Source organism: Macaca fascicularis, chromosome 6 (assembly GCF_037993035.2).
Source record: "Macaca fascicularis isolate 582-1 chromosome 6, T2T-MFA8v1.1".
In the NCBI taxonomy this organism is placed as follows: Eukaryota; Metazoa; Chordata; class Mammalia; order Primates; family Cercopithecidae; genus Macaca; species Macaca fascicularis.
In genome coordinates this window covers 84,014,397-84,035,602 of record NC_088380.1, presented here as the reverse complement: position 1 = coordinate 84,035,602, position 21,206 = coordinate 84,014,397, and the positions used below count along the sequence as shown (strand labels likewise).

Genomic DNA, 21,206 nt, shown 5'->3' with positions numbered 1-21,206 from the left:
TGGGGCCTCTACCTACCTGATGTAGCCCACCTGGGGCCTGTGCTGTAGGAACCAGCGGTAGGACACCTTGTCCTTCCAGCCCACATTCCTGGAATCCTTCCACAGCAGCCTGACCTGGTCACTGGTGTCCCCCGTGTGCCACAGGGAGTTCCGGAGATGCTCCCCTGGACCTGTCTTAGACTTCACAGCCTGGACGATGACACAAGCAAGGTTTTAGGACAGGACCCAGGCACCACCCTTCCCACTTCCTGGATCTGAAGTGATGATCCAGGTTACAGTCATGGTTATCATCCGGCTGCCTTGGATTCGAAACAAAGCATAAACACTTAAATGTCATATCTATGGAGGTGACCCCAACCTTTTACTACTAAGCCTTGCCCAGTATTCCACCACACATTCCATGTTGTTCCTGCTGCAAATCCACTGCTCCCTACATTTGCCCAATGAGGGCTCCCATCAAACGTCTGGCTACTTAAGTCAGCCTTGTGTCCTAGCAGGGGTGACAGAAGTAGCCCATGAGCCCTCCTGTACAAAGTTGGACCTATCGATGAAACTGATTAGCCAGTTTCCAACACGGTGTGCCTGAAGGTGCACTCTAAACCTCCCCTCCCTCTGACCTCACGTAGGCTGGGATTCCCACCATTAGAGGTTAGAATGTAGCTGGTACACAGGAACGAAGGCAAGGCCCTGGGTCAGCTGTCGTCTTCCCTGACTCTAACGTTAGCATAAATGCATCAATTTTTTAGATTAAGTACCATATGGGAAAACACAACATCTGGAAAAAGATGAAGGGTCCAGAAGAAAGGGCGATGAATGACTTCAAACCACCAATACCTTGAGCTGAATGCCAGGTTCTGCAACCGCTCGGAACGGGGTGGCTTGCCAATATGTCTGCTCCGTCTGCTTCCACATGACCACGTAGAAGCTGGAGCTATCTTGGTAGCCAAAGATAAAGCCCGCATAGTCATCATCTGTCTGGGTATTTACATGGAAGGTCCCTTCGAAGTCAACTCCATTAAAAGCCGTGTACCCTGTAGGGACCAGATACGATTAGAACAACAGACAAACCACACCAGTAGCTGGAAGAATTCTATGCGAGTGGCAACTGAGGCCCTGGACGTACCCACTGCCAGGCCAGGATCACTGTTCATGGTCTGCACAATCTCCATGCCCTGCAGAGAGAGGTGAGGGAGTTCAGAACAGTCTTGAAGGGGTCAAGTAACCCTGAGGAAGCTGAAAACCTCAGGCACCGCGAGTGAGTGGCCAGTGATGTCTGACCTCCATATAAAGATTTCATCATCAGAATAGTTGCTCTATCGTGTTATGTGCTCGAAGAAAGCATGTACTTGTAAAGAAGGTTAAAATAAGCTCAAAGCTGAATAGAAATAAGTTTGCTGAGACTGTCACTTAAGCTGATCGAACAGGCCTTTAACTGGGGAACATACAACATATACTTCTAATCAATGTGACTTGCTCTGTGACTCTGGAAAATCTACTAAGCCTCTCTGTTCTTGCCTTTCTTGGTTACACAATGGGGGGGATACGCAGAAGGCAGTCTGCTGCAGAGATCAGAACTGTCAGTTCTAGGGTCAGACTGCCTGAGTCCCAAGCGCAGTCATCTCAGCTACTTACCACAGTGCTACCATCATTAAGATGCTACAATCATGAAAGCTGTAGCAGACAATTTCCTCCTCTGTAAAATGGGCATAATTGAAGTAGTCTGTCATAGGGCTGTTGAGGAATAAGAGCGATGTGAAGAATGCCTGGCTCATTGTCTGCACCCTCTAAACATGACCTACCACTATCAGAAGGGCCTCTGTTGAGAGGCAAGGCTGAGCCGTTGCCGCCCATGTGACACTCACCTGGTTCAGGACCACCCAGTTGGGATCGATCTGGGCATCCCCTTCAGGATCCAGGACCACGGTCTGGTAAGCCCTGAAGTCGGTCAGGGTGACCTCTGCGTTCTCTGGGCAGACATCGATCCGATCGATGACCTGGTCCTGGTCAAAGTCAGACTCACAGATGTCTCCCACTCCGTCGCCTGAGTGGGGTGGAAAAGGACAGGGGCTCAATAGCGCTCACACCCACTGCCACTCCTTGGCAGGGAAAGGGGCTGCATGAGGAATAGAAGGGCTCAAGCTCCCACAACCAGGGCCATGATTTCCCATTAGTGTGGGGAGAGGAGCCCTGGGGTCATGTCTGAGCTGGTCCCAGGCCCCATCCTGGAGTCCTTGTACTGGGTGACCAGGCCAGTCCTCCCAGAGCTTTTAGAAAGATCAATTTGAACAGTTGCCCTCCACTCTGTCCCCATAAAAGTTCTTATTACCTACAGTTGGGTTCACCAACTGGTGGATCTTAAGCTTGACCTCACATAAGCAAACGTCTACAGCACTTTCTGGACTGTAATGTGTAGAAAACAGGGAAATTATTGTTACCAGAATATCTCTAAGACTAAGTTCTGGTGGCCCCTAGACTGAATGTGGCCCCCACGTGTGTGTTGTTCAGCTCACATGCTGGCATTTTTGCATGTGCACTGCTGTGGACGGGCACGCCCTCTCCAGGTCACCGCAGTCCTCAACACTCCCTGCTGTCTCATGTCTGGCTTGGTGCAGACATTTTCTTATCTGCCTGGCCCCCGCAGGCATCTGTGTTTGTGAACCTGGCATATACCACTTCTGTGCCATTCTCTCTATCCTGCTCCTTTTGTGGGACTCCCAGTGGAAGGTGGCAGGTGGCAGGTAAGATGGGGGAGCAGCTCTCCAAGCCCTTTGGGAACTGAGCCACAGTGTGTGGCTGCTTCCCTGACCTGTGTGATGGCATCCTAGGGTTGTTCAGGAAGATGCAAAGCAGCTCAGTCCTGACTTAGTTGGAGAGTGGTGTCTACCAGATATCTGCTGTCCACACAAGCTGCAGCTATGCAGAGAGGCTGGGTATGGAGAAGCAGCTGATGGGAGCTGGGGATGTTCTGAGTTGGTGCCTGGAGAGAGGCGTGCCCCCACGTGCCTGGCTGAAGGGAGCGCAGGGGTGCTGCGCGGCTTTGGGCTGAGCCTGCTTACTGTTGCTATCCTCCTGGGCTGGGTTGGGGACCAGCCGGCAGTTGTCTGGTCCAGGGGGCACCAGGTCTGGGATACCATCATTGTCATCATCATCATCACACTCGTCACCAATTCCATCCTTATCGGTGTCCAGCTGGGCACTGTTAATGACGGTGGGGCAGTTGTCTGTGCTGTCCTGGTGCCCATCTCCATCACTGCGCGAGAAAGGACAGGTGATGTGGCTCACAGTTCAGCCGGGAACAGGAAGGATCCATTCTTAGGAAGGAGAGTCTGTGCTTGAGGTTTTTTTTTTAAACCAGGGATGGCTTTTAAAATCAAGCCCACTGGGGTCATTCCCTAAGACAAGGCTGCCCTATGGGCCTCGGAGACAGCTTTTCCCATCCTCGCCCTCTTGAAACAAGTGAGTCATTTCCTACTCAAGAAGATAAGGGTCTATTTCTATGACTTGTGACCAGATGCTCCTATCAGTCCCTGGGAACTGCTAGATAATATTCAACTCAGAGGACGTGTGAGGGGAACAGAGTGATAGGCAGTGGAACCAGACAGCCCAGTGTAAATCCTGGCTCAGGCACTGGCCAGCATGTGACCTCAGGCAGGACATCTGACCTCTCTATGGCTCAGGGTCCTCATCTGTAAAATGAAAATAGTACCCACCTCAGAGGGTTGTTAGGAAGATTAAATGATGAAAATCAGGATTTTGCATATTAAATTTCAATATATGAAAAAGTACTGACTCTTAGGAAGCCCTGCAGTGTTTTCTGGATATTACTCTTCACAATCCATGGCTAGTGGATCCCATGAGGATTCAGACCTGAACGCCGTGGGGAGAAGGACTAAGTGAACAGGGTCATGCCTTCCCGAGGGGAACATGTAGGCCAGGCTCAGTGCTGGTCTAAAGGACATCTCAGAACTCTCCTTCTCTGTCCACCTGACTTTCTGGGCTGAAAGGACACCTGAAAATGCGTCTGCCCTGCCTCCAAGAGGTGTCCTGGAGCCTGAGACCGCTCATGGTTACTCTGGAAAAGAATTAGTAGTCCTTTGGCCCTGGTCCACCTGCGGCCTGTCCTGGGCCAGGAGCTGCCCCTGCACCCTCTTGGAGAGGGGAGCCAAGGACCAGACCACGCTCTATGGCCACACTTTCCAGATGGTACACGGGGACAGAAAGAGTCCAGCAAAAGTGAAGCCAGCCTGGACAAGCAGAAGATGATGTGGCTCAAACAGCAGAATCCCTATGCATGCAGCAGGCTGCTTTATAAAACACAAGACTGAGCTATTTCCATTAGCAGCCGTTCTATAGAGCCCTGAACATTTTTATGCAAAAACAAGCAGTTCCTGTCCTCTTCTCCAAGGTTCAACTTTGTGGGAATTAAAGCAGAGCAGAATGAGTCATTTGTTTTGGGCAAATATCTAGAGGCTGGTGGGATAGGATATTTTAGAAATTAATGTAGATAGTAGTCAGAGTGCAAGATGACCTGCACCAGGGAACATTCTTGATGCACATTATTTAGGGCAGTTGTCAGGATACAGTCCCACCTTCCCTGCAGAAGAGGAGAGCGACATCTGACGTCAGGCTCTGTTGCTGACATGCCTTTCCTTGTACTGTGATACCAAGAATAACATGGCTCCTGCTTTCTGCATGTCACCCTTGGGCCAGTGCTGTGCCAGGAGCTTTATCTACATTATCTTGAATTTTCGCCATAACCTGTGCGATGCATTTATTTATCTCCTCTTTGCAGGTGAAGAAGCTGAGATGCCAAGAGACTGTGAAAAATGTTTAAGTTCACTTAGCTAGTACAGTCGGGCCTCTGTATCCGCGGTTCCATATCCGCAGATTCAACCAACTAAGGATTGAAAAGATTTGAAAAAGAACAATAAAAAATAACATAAAATAAGACAAATAAGAAACCATTGCAGTATAATAACTATTTACCTAGCATTTACATTGTATTAGGTATTATGTAATCTAGAGAGGATTTTTAAGGCATATGGGAGGACAGGTATAGGTTATATGCAGATACTACATCATTTTATATAAAGGACTTGAGTATTTGAAGATTTTGGTATCCTGGGGGCAGAGGGATGTCCTGGGACCAATACCCTGGGATACTGAGGGATGACTATATGTACTTTGCAGCAAGGACACACAGAATAATGAAAAAGATGCACACTTTGGGAGGCTGAGGCAGGTGGATCACTCAAGGCCAGGAGTTCAAGACCAGCTTGGCCCACATGATGAAACCGTGTCTCTACTAAAAATACAAAAATTAGCCAGGCATGGTGGCACACACCTGCAATCCCGGTTACTTGGGAGGCTGGGGCACGAGAATTGCTTGAACCCAGGAGGTGGAGGTTGCAGTGAGCTGAGATCACGCCAGCCTGGGTGACAGAGCAAGACTCCATCTCCAAAAAAAAAAAAAAAAGAGAGACGTGGCTTCATAGGAGCTATCCTTGAGTAAGGTTTGGGTCAAGAACTGGTTTCTACAGGGCAACCTCTGATCCAGGTCATCAGGAGAGAAATTACCTCTTTTTTTGCTTTGTCTTTCAGAATCCTTTCCCTCTCACCCTTGCCCTAGCTGCCTTTGTAAGACTTCCCTAAGGAGATGAAAGGGTTTAGAACCTTGGGTTGCAGGTGCCTCTAGGGCTGAGTGGCACACGTCTGTTTTTGGTGATGTTCTTCCAGTATCTGATCAGTTGATCCAGCCTTGAGTCTTAATGTAGGACTCCATCGTGTTGAGCTAGGAGGGTTGACAAAACTTACTTCCACAGAACAATTCCACTTAAGTAAGGGAAACGGAATTTTAAAAATTTCAAGGAAATTTCCAGAAAATAATAGCAATCCCTCAGCAAACTGACAGCCTTCTATTTTGGGACGATGGTGAAGTTTTCCTGAGCTGAAAGATGATAAAAATAAAAGAGCTAATATCTACTGAGTGCTATGTATGTAACAGAAACCATAATAAGCACTTTCCATGGATCAACTCCATCTTCGCGATGGTCCTATGAGCTAGATCTACTGTCATCCTCATTTTACAGATGAGAAAATTGAGGCACAGAAGTACTAGGTAATAAGTATTAGTATAAGGTTAGCTGGCATGTAAGAGAAGGAGCTGAGATTTATATCTAGCTGTCTTATTCCAGAGCCCATCTGTGAAGCATGATGCTATATTACCTCTCCTGAAATAGATCTCACTTGCTGGAGTGCCTAGTACCCTATTCTGACACTGTTATCCCCTATACAGAACTTTCAGGGAGAATTTTCATGGTAATCCTGACCAAAGGCAGGGCTATTATCCCACCAGCAGCTCAGTCAACCCAGAGAGATCCCAAGGAATGGAGCGGCAGGAAGTTCTGAAATTTAAAACCCTCTCTGGATGTTGCATCTGGCTCTCTGCAGTTGGGAGACATGCCATACCTGTCCTGATTGGTGTCACAGGAGTCCCCAACCAGATCATTATCCACATCAGACTGCAAAGAGAACAGCGCATGTTATTTATTCCTGGGCTTGCATGTACAGAATGTTCCAGAGAAGGCAGAACTCACCCATCATCATTGGATTTGGGGAATTATTTCTCTGGAACTGGGGTGGTGCAAAACTGCAAAAGGACAACACCATATTGGTGTAGGCACAATGCTGAATTTTCAAAAAAGCCTTCTAAAATATCAAGCTACATGGATGGGCTGCCCACACACCAGATGAGCTGATTGGAAAGGGGCGCTGGGGCAGCATGGTGGCAGGTGGAGGCATAGAACTCTGGCATGGGTCAGAGGGAGCCAGCCATAGGTACGGGGAGAAGACAAGTTGATTTTGCTTTGCTGTTGCAATTTGAAATTTGGCCAAAATTGTGAGTGAGTCACAGAGGGCAACCATGACTCCCCTGTCTCAGGGCTTTAAAAATAAATGACACATCATACCCAATTATCCAGACAGGAAGGAGGAGTGAGAAGGGAGATGCAACACATCACTGGCTGAACTGAATCTGAAATGTCCATACATAGGCTGTGTAGGGGTTTAGGGACTAAAGGGACACAAGGCTCCCAATGGTTAATTTCCATGTTCCATTTTCCTTTCTGCAGGAGAAATACTTGTATTGAGCATCATGAAGCTCGTGTTGCTAACCTCACAGGCAATCGACAGCCTGGGAGATAGTCCCTAGGGCTTCAGATCTCGTGTGGTGCTCATCCCACCATCTTCAGGCCCACAGTGTGTCCTTTCTCCGCCTCTGCTTTGTTAGGTAAGTGGCAACAGCTAAGAGGCTCTGCTGTTTTTCTAGACACCCGTCTTAAATGAGTCTTTGCATAGAGGAATTCAGCCTGGAGTTTGAATTCCCCAGTATCCTACTAACCTGGTTAGGGTTGCTGATATCAGGACAACTGTCACAGGCATCCCCCACACCATCACCATCCTTGTCCCGTTGGTCACGATTGGGAAATCTTGGGCAGTTGTCCAGAATGTTTTTTATTCCTGTGAGAAAGAAATGCTACCTTGAGTCAGGGGGATGTCACTGACTTCTAGGTGCCGGAGAGATCAGGCACACGGTGAGTCGCTTCTGCCTGGGCCAGTGTCACACAGGGACTAGCCTTTTCAGCAGTTATCCAGAGGTAGCTTCAAAGGATGGATCCTGGGAGACTTAAAAATGAACAGCTCTCAGAGGTATTTGTCGACTGAATTCTAATTTGTCCAAGATGTCAAAGGCTATGATAGCAACCAGAGGAGGGGATCATGATGGCTGTATGGGCTGACCCTGGAGAGGGAGGATCTCATGGGTATCTGAGCTATGACTGAGACCCTAGGGCTCTAGGCAGTGTTGTGTTGGAGCTGGTCCATCGTGTCCCTCTCTCTCTTCAGTTTTGTGTTTGATGATGTCACATTGGTAGCTTGAAATCAGCAATGAGGACAGTATGGAGTTACCTCATGGAAACTGGCAAATGCTACCAACCAGGGCTTTCTGTGGTTTGTTTACCAGCACACCACTGGAAATGGGTCATCAGTTAGGCTTGCAGAAGGTGAGGTCATGTTTTAGGGGGGGTGCTCAATGCCTTCTCATTCAGTTCTTCACTTCTGGGTCTCTCACGTGTAGAAAGTCTAGTAGCGAGTGAGGAGAGGTAGAAATGGGAAGGGAGATGCCCACGAAGACACACCCTGATAAGACACTGCTTGAAGGGGTCCTACAAAGTTTCTGGCAATGATACAAAGTCCTGGAAACATCCAGAGCCATTAAGTAGTGGAGTGGGCTGTGGAGTCTCCTTCCACAGACACAAGTCCACCTTGGGCCCTCCAGATGCAGGCCACAGTGAGCCACCCACAGCTGGAAGGCCCTGAATCAGTCATTCTATTCCTACTCTGGAGAGAGAACAATGGAACAAGGTCAATTGAATCCCAGATAAAAGACAAAAGCAAGATAAATCTACCATCTCCATCCATGTCATCATCACAGGCATCTCCTCTTCCATCCCCATCTGTGTCTTTCTGGTCATTATTTAAGACACTCAGGCAGTTATCACAGGCATCTCCAAAGATATCTTTATCGCTGTTCCTTTGGTCCACATTGTGAATCAGGACACAGTTATCCTAAAAGATGAAAGGATAGAACATCACTCAGACTTTTACTAAATCCACTTCCCCCATTGTTAAGAAGCGTCAGAACTCTGGTGGCCCAAGTTTGTCAGTTTTATATTTCAAACATTTGTGAATCTTAAGGAGTAAAAAGCTGCAGTGCTGTGGAATGCAGGCATGGAAACTAACATTTGGGATGATTCATATACACAGTTGACTTCACAGGCTTTCTCCCATCATCCCTGGTACATGGCAATTCACAGGCCCTCCCAGCAAAGCAGATACCTGCTCATTCAGGATCCCGTCTCCATCAGCATCCTCGTCACAAGCGTCGCCAATGCCATCTCTGTCTGCATCTTCTTGGCCAGAATTTGGCACATACTTGCAGTTGTCCTTAGGGGGAAAACGCAGTTCTGAATGACATCCTACATGTGTGTTAAGCTAGTAACTGTTTCTGACCTCAACACACTGTGGCTTTATTGTTGGTGACTGTTTCACTTCATCTGAGATGCAGCTACTTTACAAGTGCAATTTTAAATTAGATCCATAGAACCTCTCCCCATAGAAGATGTGACTTTGGAAAGCCACAGTGCATGTGTGCCTACTGTCACCCCAACACCCCTTACCTTCTTACAGTTCCTGGCAGAGCATGGCAGTTCTTCATCAGGGTAACTGTCGATGTCCACATCCTTTCCACAGACATAGCCATCGCCAGCCCAACCGACTCCACACTGTAAAGGGAAAGCCCATCAGAGGCCTGGGAAGCTGAGCCTGGCAGGGAGCTGGGGGCTGACAAGGGCCTCTCTGCTCCTTTGCTCATTCCCAGGGGGAGGGCCCAGAGTCACTCAGCCTTGTTGGGTGGGGCTTAGAAACTATTTAATTGCACTTGAGTAGTGTGATGGTTCCCTATTCAAAAGATGTAAAGGGAGACGTAGAGAGAAAACTCTCCCTCCCACTCCCACTTCCGCTTCCAGAACAAGCAGAGCAGCAGAAGGGAGACGGGAGGAGGGGACCCAGAAGGTCACAGGGAACTGGAAATGCAGAGGGACGGAAAGCTGACCTGGGGTGGGAGATAAAGGAGGGAGGAGGGAGAGAGTCTGAGGAGCAGAGTCTGGGCCAATGGAAATCAGACTTATGTGAGCACAGGTTAAATTTCCTGGCCTCACCACCCAAAATAAGGAGCTTCCAGACCAGTGACTTCCTCAGCCGCAGCCTGCCTATTCTCAATCATCTGTGCTCTCCCTCTACAACCAGGATTCAGGAGGCAGGACTCCAGAGAGACCCTACCGGGCTCCTGGTTCCTGCTCACTCGCCCCAGCAGGGCCTTTGGAAGGCCTGGAAGGTTGATCCATGAGGTTGGTCCTTGACTCACTTTAATGAGGAAAAAATGTCCTCTAGGAACAAATACATTTTTAATGAGCCATTTTCTGGCAGATTCAATTATTTTAGTAGTCACACCAAGTTTATTAATCCTTTACCATCTGTCGTTGTGCCTTATTACAAATTCAAAAACATATTAAAAGCCCCATCACCCACCATCCCAGGGGAGTTGTCAATTTGTTCACAGAAAATGGGGGATTTCAACAGAGATATACACTTGCTTCTCAATGACTGCTTTTTGGTAATAAACAAGCCCAACCATGAGGAATTCAGGAACTTGCTGGGGTTATTCCCTCTCTGATACAGCACATTCCTCCATCTGACCTTGTTACAGAATATCTGTATTGCCAAGGAGGGCTGACTTTATTATATTTATTTATTTAACTCATTTTTGACTCTTATTTTTCCTATTTGAAAAGTGATAGGCTCATTGTGGAAAACTGTGCATGCATAAAGATAAAGAAGCATAACTTTGAGACAAAGAAGATGGAAAAGGGCTCTAAGAATCCATCATGCTGCTCAGGGGTGATCACTGTGAACCGGTGAATCCAGAGTCTGACAAGCCACCTGCCAAAGGCCTGGTACCCCGGGAAGTGCAGAGGAGGGGGGCAGCTGAAGTCTGCTGATTTTTCAGTGCCTAGGGTCCCCAGGACTTTGGATCCTTGGATTTGGGAATGGATGGCAGGCTGAGGACTCTGGATCCTTGGATTTGGGAATGGATGGCCGCAGCGCACCCTCTCCTTCACGTAGGGCCCACTACAAGCTCAGCATGAGACCCATGTCAGGCCCTGCTGTGACTGCTCTACTCTCTTCCCAGTCTCCCCTCCCCAGACCAGCTCCAGGGCTGGATAATGCACAGGAGGCGTGACCATTCACGGAGCTGTCCCTGATTAGAGTGGAGGTAGACATAGAGCATGGCACCGTCTGGCCCCTGCCAGTCACCTGCGGGAGACGGGAGGTTTCTCCCCGAGGGCCTATGACAGCCCCCACATCTCCACGGCGGCCCATCCCCAACAGGAGCGTCCAGGCAGACACTGTGGAAGTCGTAAGGATGAGGACAATTAGAGATGACAGCAGGTATGTTGTCATTATACAGGCAAGTAGACGGGGCAGAAGAAGGAAAGCGGAGAAGAATGTTCCTTCACCTCCCTGCTGCTGGCTTCTGGGCCTTTCCACAGAAGGTGCTTGGGAGCTGGGGCTTCACTGGAGGCTCTGGCATTCAGGTGCCCAAGTAGACAGTGTTGCCCCACAGCCAAGAGGGAGAGAAAAGGCAGCTGATGGTTAGATGGATGTCAGGCTGCTCCCCACAAACTCAGTGGACCCTGTTCCTATTACACTGCATGCTCATTTTGATTGCAATGCTTTCATTTTGAAGTACTTTTACCCCGAAGCACGTAGAAACTGGAGAGAGGTGATGTTAAAAATGAAGGAGGAAAAATGATAGAGGAAGTCAAAAATGAAGAGGAAAAATGATAGAGGAAGTCAAAAAACAACTTACCACACATGTCACATCCCCCTGCCTCTCTTCAATGCACCGGGCATTCACACTGCAAGGGTTCAGCTCTGGGTTTCTGCAGTTTCTTTCCATTTTGCATCCTCTTATCTGATCACCAGTATACCCTGGCTTGCAAGGCCCACAGCGGTAAGATCCCTGCAGGGAACAAAGATCAGGTGATGAGCTGAAAGCTGTGAGCAAAGGTACAGTTTGAGCAAAGGTACGGTTATTGTGTCTATTTTCACAGGTACTCATTGCTGGCAGGATTCAGGCATCAGACCCCTGCCTGCCTCTCTGCTTACATGTAAGATCGTGTGAATGTTGGTGAAAACACCATCAGACTGGAGGCTGTGTCCGGCCACTCAGACAAACAAGGAATAGAAGTGAGGGAAGTAGGCTGCACAGTGAACCAGACACTGAGTTGCCTGTGCCACCGTGGAGGGCATAAGGGGAGAGGCCAAAAGTTCCAATGAAGTCCTGGGAGGTGGTGTGAGAAGCTTACTCTGGGGACAGGGAGATGATCTGCTTAAGAAGCAAGTTAATTTTTCTTCTTGCTGTTCCTTTGGCTCTTTTACAATGGAATGACAAAGGAATGGGTGCACAGAGAAATGCTGGTGGCCTGCATTGAGAATTTCTGATGAGGCAGACTGAGAAACTGACAAATGAGCTGTCAGCTCCACTGCAGTGACACTTCAGGGGCCAGGTTTTTTAGCTTTTATAGATATAATATATATATAATATATATAATCATACTGCACACAATATATGTAATACATATTATATAATATATAAAAATCAAAATTAAAATTTTCATTGTTATTGAGGTAAAATTGACAAAACTGAATATATTGAAAGTGTGCAGTGTGATGATGTGATATACATATACATTGTGAAATGATTACTAGTCAGTTAAGTAACACATCCATCAACTCACATAGTTGCCTTCCCCTTTTTTCTTTTTCAGTGAAAACACTTAAGATCTGCTCTCTTAGCAGATTTCATATCTATAACATGGTATTATTAACTAAGTCACCATGCTGTATTTTTCATCTTATGCAGTTTTATTGGCATAAAATTTATAGATCGTAAAAGACATCCATTTGAAGTATGCAGTTTAATGATTTAAGTCACTCACAACCTCTTAATTGCCACATCCAAAGCACGCTTTCCAACGACCTGTCTCAATCTCAGCCTCCCTGGTGATGCTGCCCACTCGCTCCTTTTTCTGGCTTCTGCTCTTTTTCCTTGGCCTAGTCCTTCATTTTTGGGGTTTCCTGGAGTTCTATTTACTGTCTACTTTCCTTCTCTCTAGGTGGCTCAGTCATTACCTTTACACCAAGATCTCGCAAATCTATTTGCAGACTACTTTGTCCTGGTAAAAGCTGAGAAGCAATAAATCCCCATCTATTCCTAAGCAATATAGCATTGTGGAGAAGAACTCAGGCTCTGTAGCCAACCTGGAAGTCTTCTAAGATGTGTGACCTTAGTATAAATACGTAACATTTCTTCTTTTTCTTTTTGGAGACAGGGTCTCCCTCTCTCACCCAGACTGGAGTGCAGTGCCGATCACAGCTCACTGTAACCTCAAACTACTCTTGGACCAAAATGATCCTTCAGCTTCAGCCTCCTGAGGAGTTGGGACTATAGGAATGCTCCACCATGCCTGGACTTAATGATGTAATATTTCTGTGCCTCAGTTTCTTCAATTGTAAAATGTGGATAATAATAATACCCGTTTATGAGGTTGTTGTGAGGATTAAAATAAGTGACTCGATAAATGTAAAGTACTTTTACTTACAAGGAAACAAGGAACCTAGAGGTTGGAAAACTTTCAAATAGTCATACACGTAATCAGTAGTTCTTTTCTTGATAGTCTATTCTGGTACATCTTTTATCTTGGACATAGTTTGACAGGAACTTTCAGAAATAAAACCCATATCTGAATACTTAAGTTATAGCCATCCCTAAGTGCTAAGCACTTCAATTTAATACAATGAAAAGTTTTGAAAAGTTTATTTTTATTTTTATTTTTTGAGACTGAGTCTGTTTTTTTTTGTTTTTGAGACTCTGTCGCCCAGGCTGGAGTGCAGTGGCACGATCTCGGCTCACTGCAAGCTCCACCTCCCAGGTTCACGCCATTCTCCCGCCTCAGCCTCCCGAGTAGCTGGGACTACAGGCGCCTGCCACCAGGCCTGGCTAATTTTTTTTTTTGTATTTTTAGTAGAGAGAGGGTTTCACTGTGTTAGCCAGGTTAGTCTCGAACTCCTGACCTCGGATTGAAAAGTTTTATGAAAATAAAGAATGACATTTGGGGATTGTGTAGTCACCAGTAAAACACTGAACTATTAACATAAACTACCAAGCTCTTCACAATTTTAAAATACAGGAGTAATAATTTATTCAATAAATAGTTATCTAATGGCCTAATATTGCAACTTTGGTAGAAAATAAAGGACAAACTTGGCACTTATAAAAGTATTCTTACATAAAAATTACTTATATACAGTTACTCATATTAAATACTTCATTAGCACAAACTTTTGCCCTTATTCTGCCAATCAAATATATTATGCCCGCATGTTCTAGGTGTGTTTGGAAGCTATGGTCTATACACATACACTTGTTTTAATAGCCAGTTCTGCTTTGATAACAACAGCTGTGAGAAATACTCACCAAAGTATTAATGCAGATCGAGTTGGAAACGCATGCTCCATTTCGACACTCATCAATGTCAGTGCAGACCTAGTGCAGAAAAGTTCAAAGAAACTTTAGCGAGACATGCTGCTTAAATAGAAATGCAAATAAATCTCCTTTGTTTTGCTATCTGTGTGTGAAGTGAAGATGCAGAATTTCAGGTAGAATGGTCATCTGAGGGTTATTTGTGCCATCTCCCTGCATTTGTACCAGTTTGTACTTAATCTAATTGCAAATGAGAATTGCTTTCATGGCATTGAAAGTTATTCAGAAAAGACAACTTGTGTAATTCATCTGTTCCACCACCTTGTTAGGTTAGGAAAGTTTTTTTTATCTTGCTTGGGACTCAGTGTAGTTCTCCTATCTGAGGATTCTTAGCTTTTTTCAATTCTGGAACATTCTCAGTTTCCCCCAACTGCTTTCTAGTCTTTCTTTGGAACTACAGTTGGATGAATATTGGACTTTCTCGTTAATATCTTCTTTTGACTCCTAACCTCTTGTTATATGCTTCATATCTTTATTTCTCTGTGCTGTGTTCTAGATGATTTCTTTAAATTCACCTCCTAGCCTATGAAATCCCTGCGAAGCTGTGTCTAATCTGTTTTGCCCATCTATTGAGTTAAGGTCAATGATTTTCACTGATAAAAGTTTTATTTGGCTGTTTTTCAAACTTGTATGTTTTTCTCACATCGCCCTACACTTTTGTTGTTGTTGAGACAGGGTCTTGCTCCGTTGCGCAGGCTGGAGTGCAGTGGCACAATCACAGCTCACTGCAGCCTCGACTTCCCAGACTCAGGTGATCCTCCCACCTCAACTTCCCAAGGTAGCTGGGACCACAGGCACGCACCACCACACCCAGCTAATTTTTTTGCGTGTATTTTTTGTAGAGATGGGATTTTGCCATGTTGTTCAGATGGGACATTGCCCTGTTCTTTAAGTATGGTATTTATTTCTTTACCTTTTTATATTTACTTTATATTTATCATGTTTCCTCATGGTAGTTTCTTTATATAAACTGCCATTTTTGTTTATGAGCATATCTTCAGTAGCCCAGATTTTGCCTGTGGGCATTCCACTGGCCCTGAATTTTGGCGTGTCTTTACAGAGTGGTGTGTCTTTGACTTGAGACAGGGCCCTGGGGATTTTACCTTTTCATGGCTGGTTATGATTTTAATTTTTTGGCTTGTGTTTCTGCATTTTATGTATAACACAGATTTGGAACTCATAACTGTATGTGTTCCACACTGTATGTGTGCCACATTTGTTGTGGGTAATTTTCATTTTTGTCAAGCATGTCTTAAAGCTGAAGTCAAGCTTCTTTATTGTTTCTTAGGGCTAGTCAAGTTTTCCTGTCTCCTTGTAATGGATAGAGTGGTTCTTTGAGGGTCCTGGACTTACGCGGGGGTGTTAGGCCTTTCCAAAGTTCCCAGACTCCATTGCTGCATCCACTCCACACAGGGGGTAAAAGCCAGGTCCCCGTTCCTAGGACCCAGACCTGGCTCCCACCTCCCAGGATCTGCTGTGGCATCAGTTCTTAGTCACAGTTCCGGCTTTGAGTTTTCTCTTTGTTTCTGGACACTGCGTCATTTCCTTTTGTTTCTTTTCACTTTGGAATGCAGTAACATTTGCTGTTAAATTTTAGCAAGGTGGCTCCCTTCCACTTCAGTTCTGTCTGCCATGTTACTGGAAGTCTATTGAGAAGCGTTCCTTACTACCTTACACCAAATACCTTATATTTTGTTTTGTCTATTTCCTTGGTTTGTTCTTAGAGATTCTGTCTTTAGAGGACTCTAACAGCCTCTTGTCATTCCTATATGTCTAGCTTGCCTACCTTTTCTAGTCTAAAAAATCATGCCCTCTAGAACCCTTTGATAGGCAGCTAGGAAATAATAAGCCCCTGCCCTTCTTCAAAGCTAATAATTTCTCTAAAGTAGTAAAATATATTTATAGACCAACCATTTTTAAGGGCTAAAAACATCAAAAAGAATTTCACAGTCAGTCAGTTAAATAATGACCAGGATATAGTAGAACATTTGGAAATAAATGGAGACTGTCAAGAAGTACTCAAGTGCTTTATGGCAATTTATAGCTTACATAAGAAAAAGGGGAGGTTGCCTTGGGGGATTATTTCTACTCTTAAAATCCCCTCATCTCTGAAACAGCTTCGGATTGGCAACAATGACTCTATAAAAATGACCTAATTTTTCAAAGCTTTTGTTTCCCTGGTTCTCAACTTATTCTGCAGGACAAAATGTTCAACGGCCATCAACAAAATAAGCCTGAAATTATGACAATAGCCATATTACCCCTTTTACTGTTTTTCCAGTAATACTCTATTATCCCATCTTAAAAGCTTCCTCCCTTCTAGGTTTTATAAATGTAAATACTTAGAAATGGTTGAAAAACTTCCTGATTTGCTCATTTTGCACCATGACATTCCACATGGCCTTGGCTGCTCAAGGAGGTCAAGGGTTACACCGAAGAGGTGGGAACCAACCACAGTTGTTCTGTTAAGATGAGAAATGAATAGAAACCATGACTTCAGCCTACCTGCTTGTTTGACTTGGCAAAACTGATCCCAACACCCTGCACCATGGGCCCTGTGAAGCCCACTGGGCAGGCGTCACATCTGAAGCCAGGAGACAAATTCACGCAGCGCACGCCTGGGTAGCAGGGATGGTATTTGCACTGAAGACAAAAAAGTCCAAAGTCTTTAGCCACACCGAGAAAACACTCCAACTTTTCTTCATCTATTTGCACATACTTGTTTAGTCATTTAACTATCTTTTGGTGGAAAAAATAATAAAAGGAAATAAAGGCTTCCAAATCCAGTTACCCACTGAATCCCTGACTACACAATCTAACATTGCTTTTTAGTGGGCTCTGCTGTATTGTAGAATAATGGCACATCTATGTTGAAAGGGTCCTTGATATTAACCAGCCTACCTCTCAATGTAATAAGCTCCCTGATATTCTGACACGGAATTTGCAAATCTCTGTGAAAGGACTATGTCCCTGGACCACTTAGCTGGCTGTTAAGATGACTCCAAAAGCATCAGCAAACCAACTACTCAGTCAGAAAGACCTTAAGAAGGCAAAGCCAGGGCCGGTGCCTCTTCAGTACCACATAATCCCTCAGGGCCTGTGCCTGCCTCCATGTCCTGTCAAGTCCATGCTATTCCAAGGCTCTAGGAAGCTTGGAGATTGGTTTTTTTTTTTTTTTTAATCCACTTCAACTAATGTAAAAAACATGACCACTTCCTGCCCTTTCAGAAAGAGGAAAATTCCAGCTCACAGATAAAAACCAGATGCAGTTCAGTGAAATGTGTGCAGATGTTTCTCCAATTGAGGGATCACTAGAGACCATCTTAATTGCTTACTACTAGGGAAGGTAATCAGCTGAGTGTTACTAAGGTTACCAAGGGCCTGCAGGAGCCCCAGGGAGCCAGTGTGCCTAAGTTCCCTACCTGTGTCTCTCTCCTGCGCTTGTCCTTTCAGCCTTCCTCTGGCTGGGTGGGAAGAGAAGGGCACATTGAAGGCACATTTTGGTGGCAGCCTTGCTACCTGCTATGAACATTACTTTGCGACTAGACTGATGATTGCCTAACCATGTTTTTTGTTTGTTTGTTTTGAGACAGGGTCGTGCCCAGGCTGAAGTGCAGTGGTGCCATCATGGCTCACTGCAGCGCCAACCTCCTGCCTCAGGCAATCCTCCTACTTCATCTTCCAGAGTAGCTGGGACCACAGGCACATGCCACCATGCCCCGGTAATGATCATATTTTTTGTAGAGGTAGGGTTTTGTCTTGTTGCCCAGGCTGGTCTTAAACTCCTGAGTTCAGGTGATCCTCCCACCTCAGCCTCCCAAAGTGTTGAGATTGCAGGCTTGAGCCACTGGGCCTGGCCTGCCTAACCATGGTGTTGAAACAGTCTCTTCTGGGGCTCTGCCAGCCGGTCAAACAGCTGGATGTGCCTCCTCCGGGGCCCTCCCTGGGCACGTTTAGTTACTAATAGGTTACAGGGCCTCCCCCTTGTTGGTGTGACATTCCCCTCTGCTCCTTTGTTTTAGGAAGCCTGAAGAAATCCATGGTGACTCCTGAAATATACCCTTACAAAAATCCTCCCCTTCTACATTTGCAAAAGTGGGGGAAAAACAAAATTGTAGCACAGACTGCTTAAGAGAAATAACCAATGCAAATGTCAGCGTGTAAAGCAGAAACGTCGGCACTGTAGCCAATGGACCAGTAGAAGAGTTGGAAACGCAGACGAAAAATGACAAATGCAGCCATAACCTTGGGTCATGTCTCCTTCCACCATCCCTGTGTCTCAGGGTCTCCAAGCAAGTGGTTTTGATGGAGCCTGGAGGACAGCCCAAGTCAGCCCTTAATCATCAGCCTGGCTTCTTTTTCCAAAAGCTGCAGGGTAAGGAGGATACTTAGGGATTCCCTCCCGGTCTAAGTGAACTTTTACCTCATCCACGTCAATACAGGTGATCCCGTTTCCTGTGTAGCCCTCGGGGCAGGGCCCACACTGGAAGCCATCTCTGCTGTCGGTACATTGGACACCTCGGAAACATGGGTTGGAGTCACACCGGCGAGGTGGGCGTGTTGGCGGTGCAGGGGGTGCTGGGGGTACCACGGTGCTTGGGGTTGGAGACTGAAACTTGAGAGGACCTAGAGGAAAACAATCATCCACAGGCTTATTCACCGCCAGGAACATATACGGAAGACAAAACAAAATTTAGTTTCCCATTGAACTTTTCCTCCCTCCCCTCCAACTATGTGGTAGACCTTCAGAAACTGCGGTTAACACAGACTCACCGCAAGCCCTTCATCAGCCTGCATCATCCGACTCAGGCGAGCCCATTACTAGGAAAGCACTTACCGCAAGCCTGGCATTCAGCTATGGTGTTTCGCAAAAATGATGTTTCCTTAACCTTTAAAAATGAGAAGAGGAAAAGGATTGAAAAGGAATGCCTGAAATCATCCAGGAATGAAAGAATCCATGTGGAGCTATCTATGTAACACTTTTTTTTTTTTTTTTTTTTGAGACAGTCTCAGTCTGTTGTCCAGGCTGGAGTGCAGTGGCACAATCTCAGCTCACTTCAACCTCTGCCTCCCAGGTTCCAGCGATTCTCCTGGCTCAGCCTCCTGAGTAGCTGGGATTACAGGCATGCACCACCACGCCTGGCTAATTTTTGTGTTTTTAGTAGAGACGGGGTTTCACCATGTTGTTCAGGCTGGTCTCGAACTCCTGACCTTGTGATCCGCCCACCTCAGCCTCCCAAAGTGCTGGGATTACAGGCGTGAGGCACCACACCTGGCCCTCTGTAACACTTCTTACAGTAGCATTAGCAGCCCTTGGTGGCTCCCGCTCTGCTTAGAGCCATGGTGTGTTCATCATGAACTTGGCCCCCATTTCCAGAGAACTTCCAGTGGATCCCTGCTGTGGGGGGCTGTGTGGGCCCCTGGAGGTCTGACTCAGAGGCCACCTCCATGCCTGCGCAGGCCTGCAGCTCCACTAGCTTGTGGGGAGCTGCTCTGAGAAGAGCAGGGCTTTTCTGATGATATGCCCCACTTGTTACCTGCTGTCGCAGAAGGTCCTTCACCTCTCCCAGGAGTTGGTTTAATTGTGTCATTTGACCCAAGAACTGCCGGTTAAAGTCCCCTGTAGGAACAGCAAAAGGCAAAGAGTTTTCAACCAGTGATGGTCATTTCTAAGTGACTCAAAACCAAAAGATACCCCAGGAAATCATCATGACAAGATGATTCAAAAACCCAGAATATTTGAATTTAATTTGGGGTAATTTCTTTAATTCAGCTAAAAACAATGATAATGATGCCACTGACTATTTGAGTCTAAATTCATGTGAATCATAAAAATAAAAGTTTAATGAAAATACTCCTTGCCCTGGATTTTGTTCAAGAGCCTGATTTTCATAGATACGTTTTGTTGGGCTGCTCTGTTGACAGTCCCACTTTTTGGTGATGGGACCCTGCCTATTCAGGGTCTTTGGAGTTTGTGTTGATGAAGGTATGCAAACTGCCCAAGAGCCCACACCTGTGCCTGTGGCAGCCAGCGGCTCGCTCTGCTGCAGGAAGCAGTCTTGCAGGCTGGCCACCTGGAACAGTGAGCCTCTCACCACCAGCTTCAGCTCTTCCAAGAAGTCCTGGAAGAAATCACATTCATACCACAGATTGCTGACACTGTTGAAAAGCCAATGTGCTTGCCTACTCACGCAATTTTCATAATCAAGTAGTCCTGTATCGCTGGACCCTCTGACATCTTACATAATTTTGTAGGATCACATTTTTTCCTAAAGCCTGCCAGCCCTATCTTTTTGATTGAAGTGAATACGTAAGTAGCCAGCAGCCTAGGAAAATGCTGGCATTGCCACCAAGAGGGCTGAGAAAAGGAAAGGCTCTTTTCCTACATGGTAAAGGAGTTATTTTGTGACGGGAAGCTCTTAAGAATTGTCTGTAATTTGTTTATGGAATTTAGATCGCAATAAATAAGGTGTTAATCCCAATTTTAAACAGTATTAGTTTTTGGATGTCTTGACTCAAGGTTCTAGCAAAGCCTGTGATTTCTTCGGGCTATGAGAATGAATAATATCTTCTATGATCATTAGGCAGTTGGCATCGTATTTTTACATTTTGGGTTGATATTATTCATTGTTAGTCAAAAAGTAAATTTTCTTGCCCTTTTATCTTGTGAATTCTGCTTGCAATCACTTTTATTATATCTATATACAACCAAACGTTTATGTTAACTGCCAAGGTCAAGTCATCATCCTTATATAGAAATGAGCACAGCTGAGGATTTTCAGAGGAATTCTGCTTTTTGATTTAGCTAAGATTTAGGCAACATATGCTATTTAACACATACTGTATTGGACATCAGACTACAATCTCTGCAGTCAGGACAATGACTGGCTTTGCCCGCCACAGTAGCACTAATGCCTAGAATGTGCCTATTTGTTGACTGACTGAATGAATGAGTAGGTGACTATGAGACTGAGCCACTGTG

At 45.8% G+C, this 21,206-nt stretch overlaps 1 protein-coding gene across 1 annotated transcript in view; it reads right to left on the bottom strand.

Annotated features, from left to right (window-relative positions):
* The window catches only part of THBS4 (thrombospondin 4), a 46,614-nt gene that overhangs the window by 3,177 nt on the left and 22,231 nt on the right, over positions 1–21,206 (bottom strand). Inside the window, exons 4-20 of the mRNA XM_005557265.4 lie at positions 20,238–20,346; positions 19,762–19,844; positions 19,062–19,113; positions 18,648–18,850; positions 16,730–16,867; positions 14,159–14,227; positions 11,489–11,641; positions 9,237–9,341; positions 8,896–9,003; positions 8,466–8,625; positions 7,400–7,518; positions 6,469–6,521; positions 3,057–3,250; positions 1,863–2,041; positions 1,124–1,172; positions 835–1,031; positions 17–189 (exon numbers count right to left, since the gene is read on the bottom strand). Coding sequence (XP_005557322.1) covers positions 17–189; positions 835–1,031; positions 1,124–1,172; positions 1,863–2,041; positions 3,057–3,250; positions 6,469–6,521; positions 7,400–7,518; positions 8,466–8,625; positions 8,896–9,003; positions 9,237–9,341; positions 11,489–11,641; positions 14,159–14,227; positions 16,730–16,867; positions 18,648–18,850; positions 19,062–19,113; positions 19,762–19,844; positions 20,238–20,346 — 2,144 coding nt within the window. The remainder of the gene's footprint in view (positions 1–16; positions 190–834; positions 1,032–1,123; positions 1,173–1,862; positions 2,042–3,056; positions 3,251–6,468; positions 6,522–7,399; positions 7,519–8,465; positions 8,626–8,895; positions 9,004–9,236; positions 9,342–11,488; positions 11,642–14,158; positions 14,228–16,729; positions 16,868–18,647; positions 18,851–19,061; positions 19,114–19,761; positions 19,845–20,237; positions 20,347–21,206) is intronic.